At 37.2% G+C, this 17829-nt stretch overlaps 1 protein-coding gene across 2 annotated transcripts in view; it reads left to right on the forward strand.

Annotated features, from left to right (window-relative positions):
• LOC145774373 (guanine nucleotide-binding protein-like 1) overlaps positions 1 to 17829 on the forward strand; it is a 114527-nt gene that overhangs the window by 63416 nt on the left and 33282 nt on the right. For both annotated transcript variants that reach the window (XM_082585606.1, XM_082585607.1), the window contains exons 4-5: positions 2061 to 2212; positions 9690 to 9761. In XM_082585606.1, coding sequence (XP_082441732.1) covers positions 2061 to 2212; positions 9690 to 9761 — 224 coding nt within the window. The remainder of the gene's footprint in view (positions 1 to 2060; positions 2213 to 9689; positions 9762 to 17829) is intronic.

Consider the following 17829-nt stretch of genomic DNA (forward strand, 5'->3'; position numbering starts at 1 on the left):
AAATGACTTGAAAAAATTCGGTCATTTTTATTTATTTCGGTCATTTTTGGTCATATATTTTCTTTTTTTCACATTTTTTGGTCATTTTCACATTTTGTGGTCACATTTTTTCGGACATTTTGACCGAATTGACTATATTTTTTTCGGACATTTTGCTAAAAAATCGGTCAATGACCGATAAATGACAGAAAAAAAAACCCAGCTTGTGGTGGTGATTCAACATTGTTCGTTTGATTTAAATTCAGCCGTACACAACAGTTGACACAATCGGTCGTTGCAAGCAACTTGATTGTTTAGAAAAAATTCATTATTCGGCTATATCACAAACTCCCAAAGTCACACATACTTAAACTTTCATAAATAGGTATTTTTAAAGAGTTTTAATAGAAAATAGAGATGAAAAACGTGACAGTGAGTACTTAAACACTTTACACAGTGTTAACCTTTGATAGAATTTTTATTCAGTGAATGTATCATATTTTTGCTCACTTCTGCACATGGAGGAACAAACCTTGCTGGCCAAATCTGGTCTGCGAGTTGTTGGTTGGTGACTCCTGGTGTCACAGAACACGTTACGCCATACTTCAAGCAGGTAAAAGTTCTAAAAATAAAAGACATTTACAAACTAGAAATTGCTCAATCAATGTTTAAATATAACCATAATTTTTTACTCTGTACTTTTTGGAATTACTTCAAAAAAACATCAAACGCTCATAATCGCTTAACTAGATGTTCAATCAAAAATGATAATTACTTTGTTTCTCTGTATGCTACTACAAGACTTCAACGAAGCATCAAGTATAGTGGAGTAAAAATATGGAATTCAATCCCACTAGACATTAAAAAAATATCTTTTGACTCATTTAAAAAACTTTACAAAAACTATCTAATTGCAGAATATTAAAGTTGAATGCAGTGTAATTTACTAATGTGGACCGATACTCTTTAAGCTTTTAATCGTTGACTATCAACACCTAATATTGGAACTTGAAATTTTGACATAGCATGGATGCAAGTTTGTTTCTGTCTTGACTCTTTGCTGTAAGTGTAGATATTTTAGTGTAATGTTTATTAAATGTTTATTATCGAGTTGGCTGAGGGTGGCTGCTTGACTCGAAGACCGTCATGGTCACTTCGCAGCTTCCCGTTGTGATTTACTTACTTCAAAGATGCAGTGTACATTTGTTATTTTTCTTTGTTTCAATTGTGTTCGTTAAGCGTCCTGCATCATTTAATGATTTTCCTGTTATAATATTGCACAACAAAATATACCAATCAATCACTAAATGATCATAAACCAAAAAGTAATCATGAAGGCTTGTCTGCATTAAAAATTGTTGTGTTGTCTTGTTGGTCAGGCTAAAATACATTTATACTGCACTGGGCTACAAGTTTTGAAATTCATGCCACTTCAACTACAAAAATTCAAAAAAGTTTGGGAAATCTATCCTGAGGTACTAAGTGATATAACTTAAGTAGGTGATGACTGTTTTTTTTTTCGGTCATTTATCGGTTATTGACCGATTTTTTAGCAAAATATCCGAAAAAAAATATAGTCAATTCTGTCGTAATGTCCGAAAAAATATATAGCCAATTTGCTGAAAATGTCAATTTGGTCAAAAAGGAAATACTTTCATCGGAAAAAATGTCTCAAAAAACAAAAAGTCTCAGAAAAAAGAACCCAAAGTGATTAGCCCATGCAAGGGCTGCAGATATTATTCTGGTGAGCCACTCTTTGGGCGCTCCTGCTCCAAATGGTAACACAAACATGGTTTCTTTGCAAAGTGTTAAGAGCAGTGATGGATACAGTGCCATATAGAAAATACCAATATTGTTACAAAAAACATTAGGTTACCAACTTTTTTTTCTTAAATTTTACACTAGGCTATAAACAAGCAAAATGGCTGTTCTCCATCCATTTGTTAAACTTGCAATGTTTGATAATGGACACGAAATCTGGAAAAGCTGTTTCCTCACATCCTATTGTGTTGAATAGACCTATACCGGTAATAACACAATATGCCTTCTGACCAATTGAAATACTTGTGTGTATCTTGCAGTCCTTGACATGCCAAAACGGCCAACTTGGAAATATTCAATGTCTAAACAACAAGTTGAAGATAAGGAAGAAAAATATTTTCAAGATTACTTAGCTAACATTCACAAAGTGTTTGCTGGGAAACAATTGAGTTACTTTGAGCATAATTTAGAGGTACTTGTTTAAGTTTTATGTACCACTAGTTGGCAACCTGTGTTAAAACCCTCCACACTATCTACATATACTGATTGTTTAAAGATAATAACTTTGTTAATTGTCTTTTATTTGCACTGCTATGGGAAATTTCAACCTCAACTCCCAATTCCAATGGTTTTCCTCTCTTATGACGGATGATATTTTTTACAGGATTATCAGCTACACAGCAGAGTTGGATCGTTTACAATTGTAATTAATTACACATTTTCATGTAATCATAATTGAAACTTTTTGTTTAGATATAAGTACTGTTACATTTGAGAAGTCGCATGCTTGATATCAGTGCTTTTGTTGAGCCGCTAATTGTGGTTCAAAAGGGTCATCTACTTCTACATTGCAACCTAATCTTTGTCAAATACAATTCTACAAGTTTGTCATTGGTAAACTAAAGCTGTGAAAATTCATCAATAAACGTAAATATTAAAACATTTTAATTTCTTAATAGAAATTGTAATTTGATAATTTTGATGGTGTAAAAAAGGTAAAGGTGGTCCCATACTGAATTCAAGTGTCGGGTATGAGAAGATACGGTTCTCATTGTACTAAGCCTTCGGCACTAGGGTCTGCTACTATTCGGCGAGTCCGATTCGGCGAGTCCGATTCGGCGAGTTCCCTATTCGGCAAGTTTTTGAAATTTTAATTTTGAAAGGGAATTATCGGGCACCGTAGCCTAATTATAATTGCCGTTTTTACATCGTTAAACGTTGAAATCGTGCAGAAAGAAATAAAAGTAAAATGTTTGAACTATTAAATTAAAATTCGTTACGTCAGTTCAGTTGAGTTGTTTTTATTTCTGACCATCATATGAAAAACAATACACGTCAACATAGCAAAAGTAGAAGCGACAAAACGCGAACGTTAAAATGTGCTTGAATTCGTCATGTCAGTTCAGTTGCTTTTATTTTTGATTATGGTATCAAAAACAATACACGTCAACATAGCAAAGGTGTAGAAAAGGGTAGAAGTGACAAAACGCGAACGTTAAAACGTGCTTGTGACCGAAGTAAGTTATTGAGTTGAAAGAAATTTGGCACGGTGAGTTGTTTTTATTTCTGACCATCATATGAAAAACAATACACGTCAACATAGCAAAAGTAGAAGCGACAAAACGCGAACGTTAAAATGTGCTTGAATTCGTCATGTCAGTTCAGTTGTTTTTATTTTTAATCATGTAGAAAAAGGTAGAAGTGACAAAACGCGAACGTTAAAACGTGCTTGTGACCGAAGTAAGTTATTGAGTTGAAAGAAATTTGGCACGGTCGCAACACCTTCAGAAAAATTTAAGAAATGAACGGAAAATAAATTAAAGAAAATGTTACAAAAAAAAAATCATGTTTAATGTCTATAAGTTAGTACTTTTGAATAGTTAAAATGATTAGTTTGGATTAACAAATGTGTGGCCTACACTACAGCTTGGATTGAAAGGAAAATATCGAGTACCGTAGCCTAGTTATCCCGACCAGCAGAAACTGCCGTTTTTACATCGTTTTATTGTCGCTAAACGTTGAAATTGTGTAGAAAAGAGAACTTTGCTGACTAAGATACGTTGAAACTGGGAAACATTCACACAAGCCCTTCGATTTGTTTCAAGAACCCATTTAGCCTAATAACAGTTCATTTGTACATTGATTCAACGTCTGAATACATTATCTTAAAAATGCAACGTATCGAAGGGCTTCTGTAAATGTTTCTCAGTTTCAACGTATCCTAGTCATCAAAGTTCTCTTTTCTACACGATTTCAGCGTTTAGCGACGTTAAAACGATAGGCCACACATTTGGTTAGCCTTTTCATTCTGTTACTACAATGTAAAAATAAACTGTTAGGCTAACTGGGTTCTTGGAACAAATTTTTGCTGGTAGCGATAACTAGGCTACGGTACCCGATATTTTCCTTTCAATCCAAGCTGTAGTGTAGGCCACACATTTGTTGATCTAAACTAATCATTTTAAATATTCAAAAGTACTAACTTATAGATATTGACATGATTTTTTTTGTAACATTTTCTTTTTTCTGTTTTCCCTTCATATCTTAAATTTTTCTGAAGGTGTTGCGACCGTGCCAAATTTCTTTCAACTCAATAACTTCGTTCGGTCACAAGCACGTTTTAACGTTTGCGTTTTGTCGCTTTTACCTTAAAAACAACTGAACGGACATGACGAATTCAAGCACGTTTTAGCGTTCACGTTTTGTCGCTTCTACGTTTGCTATGTTGACGTGTATTGTTTTTGATATGATGGTCAGAAATAAAAACAACTGAACTGACATGACGAATTTTAATTTTATAGTTCAAACATTTTATTTTTATTCCTTTCTGCACGTTCAGCGACGTTAAAACGATGTGAAAACTGATAGGCTACGGTACCTCATAATTCCCTTTCAAAAATAAAATTTCAAAAACTCACCGAATAAGGCACTTGCCGAAAAAGGCTCTCGCCGAATAGGGAACTCGCCAAATCGGACTCGCCGAAACGGGCCATTCCGTCAACACTAAGGAGAGTAGGGTTGCCAGTTCCTTTCTCTCGGCCACCTTTCCTGCAGCAATTATGCCAATTTATTTATGCCTATTTATTACACCGTGGGTAGAGGTGAGCGGTGTTTTCAACAACCAGCTGAAACCCGGAGTTGAACCAGGTTTGCATAATTGGAAAGCCAACACCTTATCCATTGCGCCATCCGATCACGTTGATAGTGTAACTGTCATTTAATTGAACTGAATAGTATGTAATTAATCCAACTCTGCTATGCAGTGTATGTGGGGCGGTGCAGGAGGTAAGCATCCTAATCTTACGATCCTGATTCGGATTAGACTAGTGCTTCCCTGTTTCAGTTCGTGAATCACTTTTATTGTCACTTTTTTTTAATGTGGCCGACAACTTTTATGCAAAACTTGAGCTTGCATATTGGATATGATCATATATCAAGGTCAAGGCTTGACAGGAGACAGGCTCACAATCACATGCAACAAAGCAATAAGTTACCGTAAAACCTCTATTTGAGCGCCACCTCTATTTGAACGACACCTCTAATTGAACGCCACTTTCAAAGAAGGGTTGAAAAATAGAGCGCCTCCCTCTAATTGAACGCCACCTCCAATAGAACACCACTTTGCCGTGTTGCCAATCCTGGGGCCTGACAGGTTGCTTCACTTTTAAACTAAAAACAAACGAATTTTAAACTAAAAATTACCTGTATATACCGGTAAATGTGTTTGGTGTTTTTTCTTTTCATTAATAAACTTTATTTCAAAATTCTGACCAGCTAGTCGAAAAGGAGAACGCCAACCTCTAATTGAACGTCACCTCTAATAGAACGCCACTTTTAAACAAGAGTTGAAAAATAGAGCGCCATGGCGGTGAAATAGAGGTTTTACGGTAAGTATTTTCTGGCTGCTTTTAGTCTTTAATTTAGTTACAGCTACAGCAGAGAAACCGGACTTTTAAAGGCATGTTTGTGGTGAATGCAAGAGAAATTTAGTGGCACCCTCTAATAGTAAATGGTATTTCTTGCTTGCATTTCAAAATGAAGTAAGATTTGCTTTTTAATATTTAAACTTTATAGTGCTGTCTTGAGAAAGGTCAATGAGTTTATTAGTTTTACGGGCAAAAGTTTAACTCTGGTTTCAGCTTTAGCCAGTATTTAAAATGCAACTGATTGGACATAAGGTTAACTACAGTATTACCCAAAATAGCATCTTTGCTACTGAGTGTCTATTCGAATTTAAAGAATTTCAAATCTGCCTAGCAGCCTAATGATATACAGGGTCTTGCAGCTAAATTTGGACTTTTGCTTTTATTTCATAGTTTTCCGATTTCAAGGATGAAAAAGGTAAAACTATCATTTTAACTTTATTAATGTAATCCTTACAGTCTATTTAACACAATTATTCAATATAATGGCTGTTTGGTTAGATGATTTGGTATCTTTTCTAGCAAAATCGTGAACAACTGGAATGCTCTAGCAAAATCGAGATTCTGGAATGCTCTTGATTGATTGATTGAATCTTAATCCTCGGACGTCACTGGGAAAGCTTCTTGCAGAGCTTAATCCTGGCAGTTTCACATACTTGTAGAGGCTTTTGAATCACTGACGCAGGCCCGGTCACCGAGATTGGCAGAGTGAAGTTTTCGATTGTTGAAGTGTTGTTGCCGGGGAACTATTTCATGCATTAGATGCCACTGAATGGAGAGCAGCCCTTAACGTGCGTTGCTCATGCGCACACCCCGAGAGTCGAACCTGTGCCGCTTGATCTTGAAGCTTCTTCGTTCCAGAAGTCACGCGCTAACCAACTCGAGCTATCTTCAAATGACTGCTTAGGATAGTTGAGGTTAGGGTGTGGAATTCAGTTAGACCAGTGTTTCCCAAACTTTTTTTTAATAGCGCCCCCTTGGACAACAAACAGAGTGTCAAAAGCCCCCTTCAACAAAAAAAGTAAAACCTAAGTTATTTTCCATTTATTACAACTTAAAGTCCAACTCTAATGAGACAGATGAGGTTGGTGCAATGTCATCAGCTTCATGATATCGAGTTCCAGTTTGGATAGGAACAATCTTAAGTCTCTCCGACTAACTATGTCAAGACGGTTTCTTTTGTTATCCAGAAGCGTTGTTATGGCACTGAAAGCACGCTCCACCAAGTATGAGCTGAGAACGGTTATGATAAAAACTTTGACCCAATTCCACACGTGAGGGAGGGTATTTCTCTTTGATTTGATTCTGTAGCCAGAACGATTGATATAAGATATTGAACTTCGGTTTGTGTGCAAAATCGTTTTGCAATGTTATCAGTTCCTTCTCAAGAATTCATTGTTCGGAAATATCACAGAATGGGGTTTCTAACTGGAATACATCCTGGAATCGAACTCCCGCGTCTTTGTGTATTGTGTACTTCTTGAAATGATTGCTGTACGTCTCTACATCAACATCAAATTCCCGCGTCTTTGTGTATTGTGTACTTCTTGAAATGATTGCTGTACGTCTCTACATCAACATCAAATATGCCTCTGTCACTGGTATCAAGTTGATGCAAGCTTAAAAATTGGAAAAATTCTCGTCTAGCTAAATTTTGCTGATACAACACGAGCTTATTACTGAACCCAGACAGTGGTGATTTCACCTTATTTAGATTTACTTCGTTACCCTGAAGGGATAAATTCAATTTATTAAATTTGGAAAATATGTCTGACAAGTAGGTGATATCATTTCTCACAACCAGGAAGTCATTCGCAAGGCCAGGGTCACAACTCTTTAGAAATTTTACGACAGTTTCAAACAGCAAATAAAATAGTGCAAGGCAATTTCCCTTGGAAAGCCATCGTACTTCGGTGTGGAGTAGTAAGCACTCAAAAGATCGGATTTAAGTAAACGCAGTGCTTTAAAGTAAGTCATGCGTTGCAACCTGAACAAACTTGCAAGGCACTGCGAAGCGACGTTGCCATCATAATTGCCACAATATCATGCCACAGAGCTCTTATAGTCACCATCTTCGTTTGTATTTCTTTGAAGTGAAACTTGACAAAAAATGCATTGCAATCCTCTTCTTGAAACTGCCCCGATTTACTCTCAGTGCCCCCTAACCGCCCACTTTATAGTCAGCGCCCCCTCCATGGTCGCTGGCGCCCACTTTGGGAACCATTGAGTTAGACTGTCCTTCAATCATGCTGAATAGCCAATAGTTGCAAACATTCAGATCTGGGGAGCTACTAGGCCAAATGTCTTTTGGGACAAACATGAGAAGATTCCTTCAGATAATTCTGGACTTTTTTGGTTCCATGCCCTTTCACGGAGTCTTGAACAAGTAAGACTTTGGTAGCATGGTAATCTCTACCAATCTAGAGCAGAAAAATATCATTCAGAATCTTCAGATACACCGTTGTGTTGATTCTAAGACCAGCTTTGATGAAATAAGGAGGCATCACCTTACCTGGTACATGACATCTGGGCAAAACCAACTGGGTGAAACCCACTTAGGCGAGACCAAGTGGGCGATGGGAGCGAAAGTTTAGCCGTTCAGAATGGTAGTGACTAATATAATTTATCTAGTTGCTTTGCGGCGTCACGGTTTATTGTGAAGCTTAAGAACCTCTCAGACATGTGACAAACGAATGGCCAAAAAGTGGTTGATGTCAGTTATGAACGCTCCCTAACCGTTATCAAAACTTGAAACATTTTTCGGTAAAAGTAACAGGCAGCAGAATCATCCGGCAACCACTGCAAAGTTCTGATTCCGTGTGACTTCAAATCTTAAAATATAATGACTTGTGCCAGTAAAAGTCATTACAGTCATACAAAGATGGAACCATAGTAGCTTCGTAAATGCAGTTCGAACAGCTCCTGTAGACATTGAAATTTGATAATTTGTGGAATGAGAGTTCTCACGTTGAGTTTCACAAAGCATTGGAAGCAACATTTTCATTATTTTTTGTAGCCTACTAATAGCGCTTGTTGTTTGATGGCCACAGTTGACTGGCAATGTTCTTTCAATATACCTGCGGCTTCCTGCTTTTTGTAACTTTTCCTGCTTTGAATGCTGTTGGCAGACCCATGAGCATGCTCGGAAGCTTTATTTACCACATTTGTGTTTTTTACGAAGTTATGAACAGTAACATAATCATTATGTTGTGGTCAAGACTTTGGTTCTGCCTTTAAAAAGCGTTGATCCACACTCAGGTGTGAAAAAGGTGTCCAGGAATCTTTTCCAACAAGATCAGCAAGTGTCAGATCAGCAACAGTCAGAAGAGGTATTTGTTGCAGAACAATTTTATTGCTTTGCCTGGTTTAATGCAAGAGTGCTTTAGCCATTGGTTGCTTTTCACACAAGGTTACTAAAAATTGATGAAGATACTGTGGGTTCAGAGTCAGACAAGCACCAAAGGTGATTGTTGAGTTTCTTCAGATAAGCAATAATTGCTGCGAAACATGGCGAACTATATTTTTTTGAGCATTTGATGCAGTTCCAGGTATGAGTGTGGTGGATTTGCGGAGTCAGTTCAGGTAAACCACGGTTTGAGATGATAAATCACTAAGAAAAGTGCCATTGGTCAAATGTTCTCCAGAGTATCAGGGCTTACAAGATTTTGTTGTTTGAAATAAGATGAAAAAAGGGCAATTTTGATGGTGTGAATAACCTTCTTTGCCATCTACCAGGCGTGAGATATTGCATCTTAAGCTATGAATGCATCGAAAATGTTTGATGGCAAAGCTCCACCAAGAATAATAATCACTGCTAAGCATAAGAACTCCTTGTAGTCTTTTTGCAAATGCAGGGAGTTGGTGTTTGCACTAAAAAAGCTTAGACAAAAATTTAACACAGATTGATATCCACCTGCCAAAAATTATGGCAATAAATTCGCATTAAACATATTGAAATCATCTGTCTTGATAGTCTTCCATTGTGTCTAAAGCATATCAAAGATCTCATCAGTATGTTTTCAACAGACATGGAGACAAGCTTGGAGGGTAATCGAAATGAGCGATATTATTGTCATGGTGACGGACGTAAGACATCCGGTTCGTTTCTTTTATTCATTTGACCAATATGTGTTTCTTCGTAGCGATGCATCCAATGTGGATTAGGGTGTTTCATTTGCTCCCTTTATTTGAATTTTGATCTGTTCCTAAGATAATTCTGTTCAATTTTGGGAAAAAGTAGCCTTAAAATAATTTTTAATGTCATGGACTCCCGTTTAACCCCCACCGTGACCTCAAAATTTCTACCTACTCCAATCGCCATAAATCAAAAACCACTTTAGATAGACATGGGTTGTTGGGTATCAAGTTTATTGACATACCCCGCTTTAATCCAAAAATGCTGCTAAGATAACAATGTGAACAAAATTTTTTTTCGTTTTTGCATAACATAAGAAAAGCAGTTAGCATGAATAGCCAAACATACGATGTGAACAACCAAACATAAGTGGCAATTGACACAATATTATCAAAAAACATTTATAAAGTAATAGGACATTACAACAAGTAATAGCACATTAGCACTGCAGGGGCTCACACAATCTCCTTTAAGCAGGTAGCAACGTGTTGTGTTGTGCTTAACGTGTCGGTCTTCGCACCAAAGAGTGTTTACATTAATTCCAGCTACTGAAACCACTGTGTTTCTGTTTTCTTGGGGCAAGAAAGGTCAAAATGACTACCTCCATCCAGTAATGGCTAGTTCCAAATTTAAGTCATACTAATGTAAGTCACTGGAAACAGTGTATTACAGGCAACTCCAAAGCAAGTGCTGCAAAAATTGCCTATGTACTGTGCTTTAATAATGTTTTTCCGTCCTGGAGGATAAAATTCAATGACGACACCACAAGTGGGACATGAATCATGAATAGTAACACAGCAACAGCTAACACTCATTAAGTAGGGCATGGATAGGATACTAAGGTCTGTATTCTAAGATCCAACTTAAGTTCAAGCTGAAACACAAGTTGAACTTCGGCTATGGTATACCAAATACATGGACCAAGTCAAATTTGGGTTTCTGCTTGAACTCAAGTTGGATCTTTGAATATTGGCTTAAGTTCTCTATAATCCTGCCATTAGTTACATTTTTCAAAAACTGCAAGTACAATTTTCTCCAAGCCAGTTGATTAACATATTGTCATGACATATTAACATATTGATGATGCATGCATATAATCCTCAAAGAGGCAATGGGTGCTTCTTTTGCGAAGGGATGGTTGACATTTTCTGTGTCTTGTGCCACTTGCAGGATGTATTGGTAATGGTCTTCACTGCGAGAAGATCCTAAGAAGTCTTAGCGTAATTTTATATACCTCTCAGCACAGTCATTAATTACATTGATTCCTTGGATATTTACCAGGTTTTCTTTGAAGATGCTGTTGTCATGCCATTCATTAGCGAGCATGTGCAAAAATTCATGGTTCAGGTTCAACTAGTTGAAAAAATACCATGAATCTTGTCCAACTAAGTCACCAAGCCTTGTTGATAGCCCAAGCCAAGGTGTTGTGGAAATGTTGGCTTTCCAAACCCAGATCCATGTCGCTGTTTTGGGATGGCTGAGTGTGTATCAATGCATTGTAGCATTCGATCAGCAATAAACCTCTTTTCTTTAACAGGAGTATGTTCACTGAATAGAGATTAAAGCCCTGGTTGCAATACAGTCATTGATGTTGCTGTAATTGAACAGCATCTTGCAAAACTTCAAATCATTCCATAGAGCATCCGTGGGTGATGACCATGTCATTAGTCAACCACCACTGAGAATACACAGTAGGTGCATCGTCTCTCGCTTATTTTTGAAACTGGTTTCGTAACATTGAGAAGTGTTCCACTTCAGGAAAATTCAGCCAAATTTTTTTTTTTGTTCAGGGACCCCCCCCCCTTCCACTTGCACATGGGCATGGCCCCCCAAATTGCGGCAGAAAAATCGCCATAACTCCAAAACTAAAATACTTAGACATAAAGTGTTTGGTATTAAATTCATTATAACTATATGATTTGATCCAAATTTGGTAAATAAAACATATTTTACAAAGAAACATTTTTTTTGCTCTTCAGGAGACACTGTTCACTCGAATACATCTAAAAAAGTAGCTATGAAATGATAATGCACTGTTTGTTGTACGCATGTTCCCTCGCAAATATAATAATGTCACTAGATGAACTAAAAGTATCAATAAGCCTAAAGCAAATTCTGTTTCATTACTAATAGTTATAATAATATTCAATAAAACTTTAAAAAAAGTCAGACTTTGTCTCATAGAATAGCCTTGAAAACGGCTTTAAAAAGTGGGTCCAACGAACGTTTTCGTCTAGCTCTTTTTGGGAGTAGTCGCTAGAATAGATTCTTCAGGCGAACGGGATAGTATTTGTAGTAAAGTTGTTTTAAATAATTACATTTCACAGGCATCTGGAAATTATGTGGCGGTATAGTTACGCACAGAACTCCAATTTTGTCTCATAATCAAAGACCACTTTTGAAAGTGGAGTTGCAAGCTTGTTAGATGGATGTAACTGCAACAGTTAATGGTTTTTGCCGCAAGTTTGGTTTCTTAGATCTGCTTTGTTCAACCACCTGAAGAATGCTTTCAAAGTTTTGGATATTTTGAGTTGATGATCGAAAATCTGTGACCAGCTTGACATCACGCTCGGACCAGCCATTTACAACGGTTGACATTTCTGCTTTTGGTTTGGCCAGTTTATACTGACTATCTTGTTCCCACTCTAACATTTTTTTCAAAAAAACATTGGGTGTACTTTTCACAGCTTAAAGAGATACCAGGAATCTTTACCAATCAAACCAATCAGTGAAGTGTTGGCATTAATTGTGTCGGGAAAGCTTTCCTTTACCTTTTCTTTTCAGAGGTTCCTGAATTGAACCATCAGCTGCTTGCATTTTTAACAAAGCAGTAACAATTCCTCTTTTCGTTTCTTCTGGAACATCGTAATCAAACAGAGAAAGAGGAATCTTTTCCTCAGTTAAGTACCAGAGGTGGAGATCCAGCTTCTTCAAAGCACTAGAAGCTACAATGGGATCAGTCTTCTCAAACAAATGTAAAGTTTTCATTAACTTCAGGTCTGCCCATGGTGCAGAAACTTCTGAACTGCAAACGAAACTACCATGGCGCATACACAATACACATATAAGAGGAACATTGCAAACATTTTCAACTTATTAGTTTCTTTGGCTGCGAAATCAAGTATTGGAATAAGCAGGATCCATTACTTCTTCAGCCCTTTCAGACAATAGTGATAACTTTATGGCATAAATAACTTTAGCCACCCACCGAGCTTTGTGAATAGCTCCTGGTTGTTTAAATTTAAATGGCTTCTTGCATGGCAATGGATAGTTGAAACTAAATAGACACAGCTCCAATAGTTCTCTGTAGTCTTCTCGAGGTAAATATCTATCATCATTTTTTGTAAGCAACTAGGTTGCAAGAACTACAGCATCTTCTTTAAAGGTTTCAAGGAAATTCATTTTACTGATTGACAAGCACTTGTATGTAGGCTATCTAAATAAGGTGGGAAAGAGATGAGGTCTTGAGAAATAATGTTGAAGTGAGTACGAAAGTGAACAAACATAGTTATTTCAGGCGATCGAGATGTTTCAATACTCAGTGCTTCAAACGCATTACCGACGATTAGTTCTCCAACATGTTTTCACATGCACAGTGCACACCATAGCAATTACTTCTTCAATTTCTGTTGCAATTCAGCACAACCTCCAAACCAAAGGCCAGTGTTTGTTGATGTAGTGTCAATACTATGCTGATAGCATCATCAACAGAACAGTTCCATGCATCCAATAATTCAGTAGTGAAATCAGCTATGATGCTCCCAATTGATTGCTCTATTTTAAGATAAAAAGAGGGCATGTGCGCAAACGGGCTTGTTCTCTTTCCTCTTTTTGGTCTAAGTATTTAATGCCTTGCAAAATAAAAGAAACAATTGTGCACTTTTTGTTTTATTTCTTCATTTTCTCAACTCTAGTGATAAACAAAATAAACGACCGTTCTGTAACTCAACCAAACTAAAAACTGGTGAATTTTGCTCCACGTAGTCAAAAAATGAATCGTGTAACTTACAAAAAATGTGAGATCATCTGAAGGGAAGCGCAAGACTAATTTAGTTTCTCGCGCGAGCTTGCGGTGATCGAAGCCAAACGTCACAGGCACACCAAGCAGTTTGCTTTAACTTTGAGGACTGAATAGTTGATTGATGGTACAAAACTTGAATAAAGCTTTAAAAAGAGACGGATCCACAACTCTTTATCTCATAGAGTAGCCTTGAATAAGGTTTTAAAAGGGGAGTCCAACTTAAACGTTTTCAACAAACAAACAATTTTTTTTTGTTTCTTGGTAAAATATGTTTTATTTACCAAATTTGGATCAAATCATATAGTTACAATGAATTTAATACCAAACACTTTATGTCTAAGTATTTTAGTTTTGGAGTTATGGCGATTTTTCTGTTTGCAATTTGGGGGGCCAGGCGCGAGTGGAAGAGGGGGGTCCCTGAACGAAAAAAATTTTGGTTGAACTTTTCCTGAAGTGGAACACACTTCTCAATGTTATGAAACCAGTTTCAAAAAAAAGCAGGAGACGACGCAGTCGATGCACCCTAATACACAGGAGTGACAAAGTTGACAAAGCCTCTTATCTTTGAGGTTTCTTTAGTGGTAGTAACAGTGCCACTGCCAGGTGGAAGCTCTCCAATGTACTTTACCAGAAGACATATCTTAATACAGTAAATCAGCTTTGCCATCCACCTGGCTTGGCAAATGCAAAGCTCCTGACCTTTTGAAGGTTATTGGATCTTGCAATGAATTTTCCAGGAAAATACGACAGAGTTCAATGAACTCTAAATAATCACCCCTCTGGAAAGTATGCTGAGCAGAACAAAGTTCCAGGACTTTCTGCCAGGGATATCTATAATTACGGGATTGGAAACTCTTTTAAACTGAAAACCATTTTATACACCAGTAGAGTCATTTTTCTTTGTGCGCTGCTGTGATAAATAATCACATAAATTGACCTCAAAGGGTAGTAAGTAGTAGGCCAAACGAACAACCAAAAGTGTAATCATCAATTCACCTGTAAATTGTAAGATCTATGCTTGCCTGGTTTGTTTATTTGTTTGTATTCCATTAGTGCAGTTATGTTGTATTTTGTTTGCTGCTTAAAAAAAATTTCAGAATGACTATTGGTTTTACTTCTGATGACATCGTAAACGAATTGGTTTCGTACTGGATCGATCAGTGAGCAAGTTGATGATACAACAGCATATTTCACTGATTGCTGAACACTCCTCATTTACTTCTGATCCGATTTGCAGTACGCACAATGCTAAAGAACAACAGCAGGCTGTTTCTGGACTCGTTGCATTCATTCATTTTTTGGATTCATCGTTTTTTTTTCTAGCAGCGTAAATGTACTTTTATACATCAATTAAAATTCATGTGAGTGTACATTTTGTATTATTATTGCAAAATCTAACTTTGTATATCTTTTAGTTGGTATTTTATTTTGTTAATCGTTATGTAGTCCTAGTAATGTGATGACCCTACTGATGTATAGCACTGGATAGAGTTTCCAATCCCGTAGTTATAGATACAGCCCTCGAAATTAGCTTCCATTTACGACGGCAAAAACATTGCCGTCGCTAAATCAACAAACCTTCTATTGCGGCGACAATTGCCGTATGCTTTAATCAAACTAAATTTTATGCGCTTCTTCTTCATCGTGCTAAAAAAAATCACGCTAAGAGCACAGAATGTGACGAGATGGAATTCACAGCTTGCGATGCTGAGACACAAGCTGCAAACGGAACTTCAACTGGTCTTCACCTTTGGTCAAATGTCCAGAAAATGTTTTTACAAGGGCAACATTTCTTTCAGCATGGTCATTAGTGACAATCAGTGATCTAAAGAAAAATTTGGCCATCTGATAATCACTGTTTCCATCCCATTCTGCAACTGGAAGGTGGAAAAAGGCATATGGGATTTTCAGTTTCTTGAACAGAGCTTTGTGTTGGGTTGGTTGTAGCAAATGTTGCCAAGGTTTTGGTGTGCATGTCATCCAACAACACAGTAGCTCTTTTTGCTGGAGTCCTCGGTTTCCTTAGCGACCATTATTGCTTTTTGCCATTTGATCTTTGATCAATTATCAAAAAGAAACAGATCCACCAACTTTTCAGAAAGGTACGGTACCTCAAATGGCGAGCCATTTTTTCTGTTGCGACTTAAAGGAGCTTTTGAAGACAAGTTTTTCTTGATTTCTGTTGCAAACTGTTTTCGATGCTGACGTCTGCTGCGCCTGATGCTTAAAGTACTCAAAGTTAGGTTTTTAATGTTATGTCCCAGACTTTTGGCAGCTTTACTAACGATGTACATTGCTGCTTGGTTGGAGACATTAGCTCTGTCTAGGCTTACAGATAAAGTAGGAGATAAAATCTTTTCTTTACCCTTCTGGGATAAAGTGGAAACAGCAGATTACCCACCTATTCTTCACTCTCTGAGACAAATTCTTCAGTTGCTGAACTGCTGTTATCTTCCAGAATAGCCATTGCGGCTGATGTATCAGCTTCCTCTTCTGCCAGTCGACATTGATTGTGACGTTTTTCTACAGCATTTCGATGCCTTTTTTCTTTTGTAATAAACTCCTATCGAGCTTGCTTAAACATCCTCTGCGACATCCTCAGCCAATCATCAAAGATCGAATGGCAAATGCAATAATGGTCGCTCAGGAAACCGAGGACTCCAGCAAAAGTAGCTGCTGTGTTGTTGGATGACATACACACCAAAACCTTGGCAACATTCGCTACAGCCAACTTACAGCTGCTGTTCAAGAAACTGAAAATCCCACATGCCTTTTTCCACCTTCCAGTTGCAGAATGGGATGGAAACAGTGATTATCAGATGGCCAAAGATTTTTTTAGATTACTGATTGTCACTAATGACCATGCTGAAAGAAATGTTACCCTTGTAAAAACATTTTCTGGACATTTGACCAAAGGTGAAGGGCAATTGCAGTTCCTTTTGCAGCTTGTGTCTCAGCATTGCAAACGCTTTCCTCAAGCATAAAAGAACACCTTAATTAGGCAACAGTGAGTGGTTGGTCGCCATGAAACCCCCTGTTTTAAACAGCTAATATCTATTTCGTCATAGTGGGAGGACCCAATATGACCTAAGACCTTGTGTGGACTTTGGTAATAACCAATAGAGTTATAGGCTTACTATTGTACAGCAATAATACAACTTTAGAACACATAACAAAATTAAACATGAAAATCGGAAATTTGAAAATTCACCTTATGGTACTATTACTCTGAAAACTTAGTTGTCTGAGCCTTCTGTAATACTATGAACTTTAGTAGTGTCATTCTCAAAGCTACATATCAAAAATGCAGAAATGTCAGAATCACAAATAACAACTTGACCTTAACAAGCAGTTCTTATTCCAGAAGACCTGATAATTACAGACATTGCCTCCTACTTTACACAATTTGGAAAACCTAGCCTAATCTAACTTTGAACTGAAGCCTGAATGATTATTTAACAACCAAGCATAAAACTATAGCAAACAGTTCAGCTGAACACAACTTCTTATCTGATTTTTGCAGCCTTATCTTCAGTAATCAGCATCAAGCTATAAATCTCTAGTCTCAGGAGTCAGGCTCTCAGCAGCAGACAGCAATCGGTCGCGCGCGCGTGTGTGCGGCACACAACACGTTTTCGGCACACAACACGTTTTCCCTAACTAGCCATTCAGAACACACTATCTGGATCTCGTGGATTGATGCGTTGTGATAGTAATTTTTGTGGAATCACCTTGCTAGAATTAGAAAATACTAACCTTAAAATGCTTACATGTTTACGGATACTGGATTTTGTTTTATAAGACTTCACAAAATTACTCTACACAACAGTAGTCACCCTGTGTGATAATTCGATTTTGTTCATTCAAATTTCAAATCGCCTTACTATCCATGCCCTATTTAATGAGTGTTAGCTGTTGCTGTGTTACTATTCATGATTCATGTCCCACTTGTGTTTTCATCATTGAATTTTTATCCTCCAGGACGGAAAAACATTGAAGCACAGTACATA

Source organism: Aplidium turbinatum, chromosome 7 (genome assembly GCF_918807975.1).
Source record: "Aplidium turbinatum chromosome 7, kaAplTurb1.1, whole genome shotgun sequence".
Lineage (NCBI taxonomy): Eukaryota > Metazoa > Chordata > Ascidiacea > Aplousobranchia > Polyclinidae > Aplidium > Aplidium turbinatum.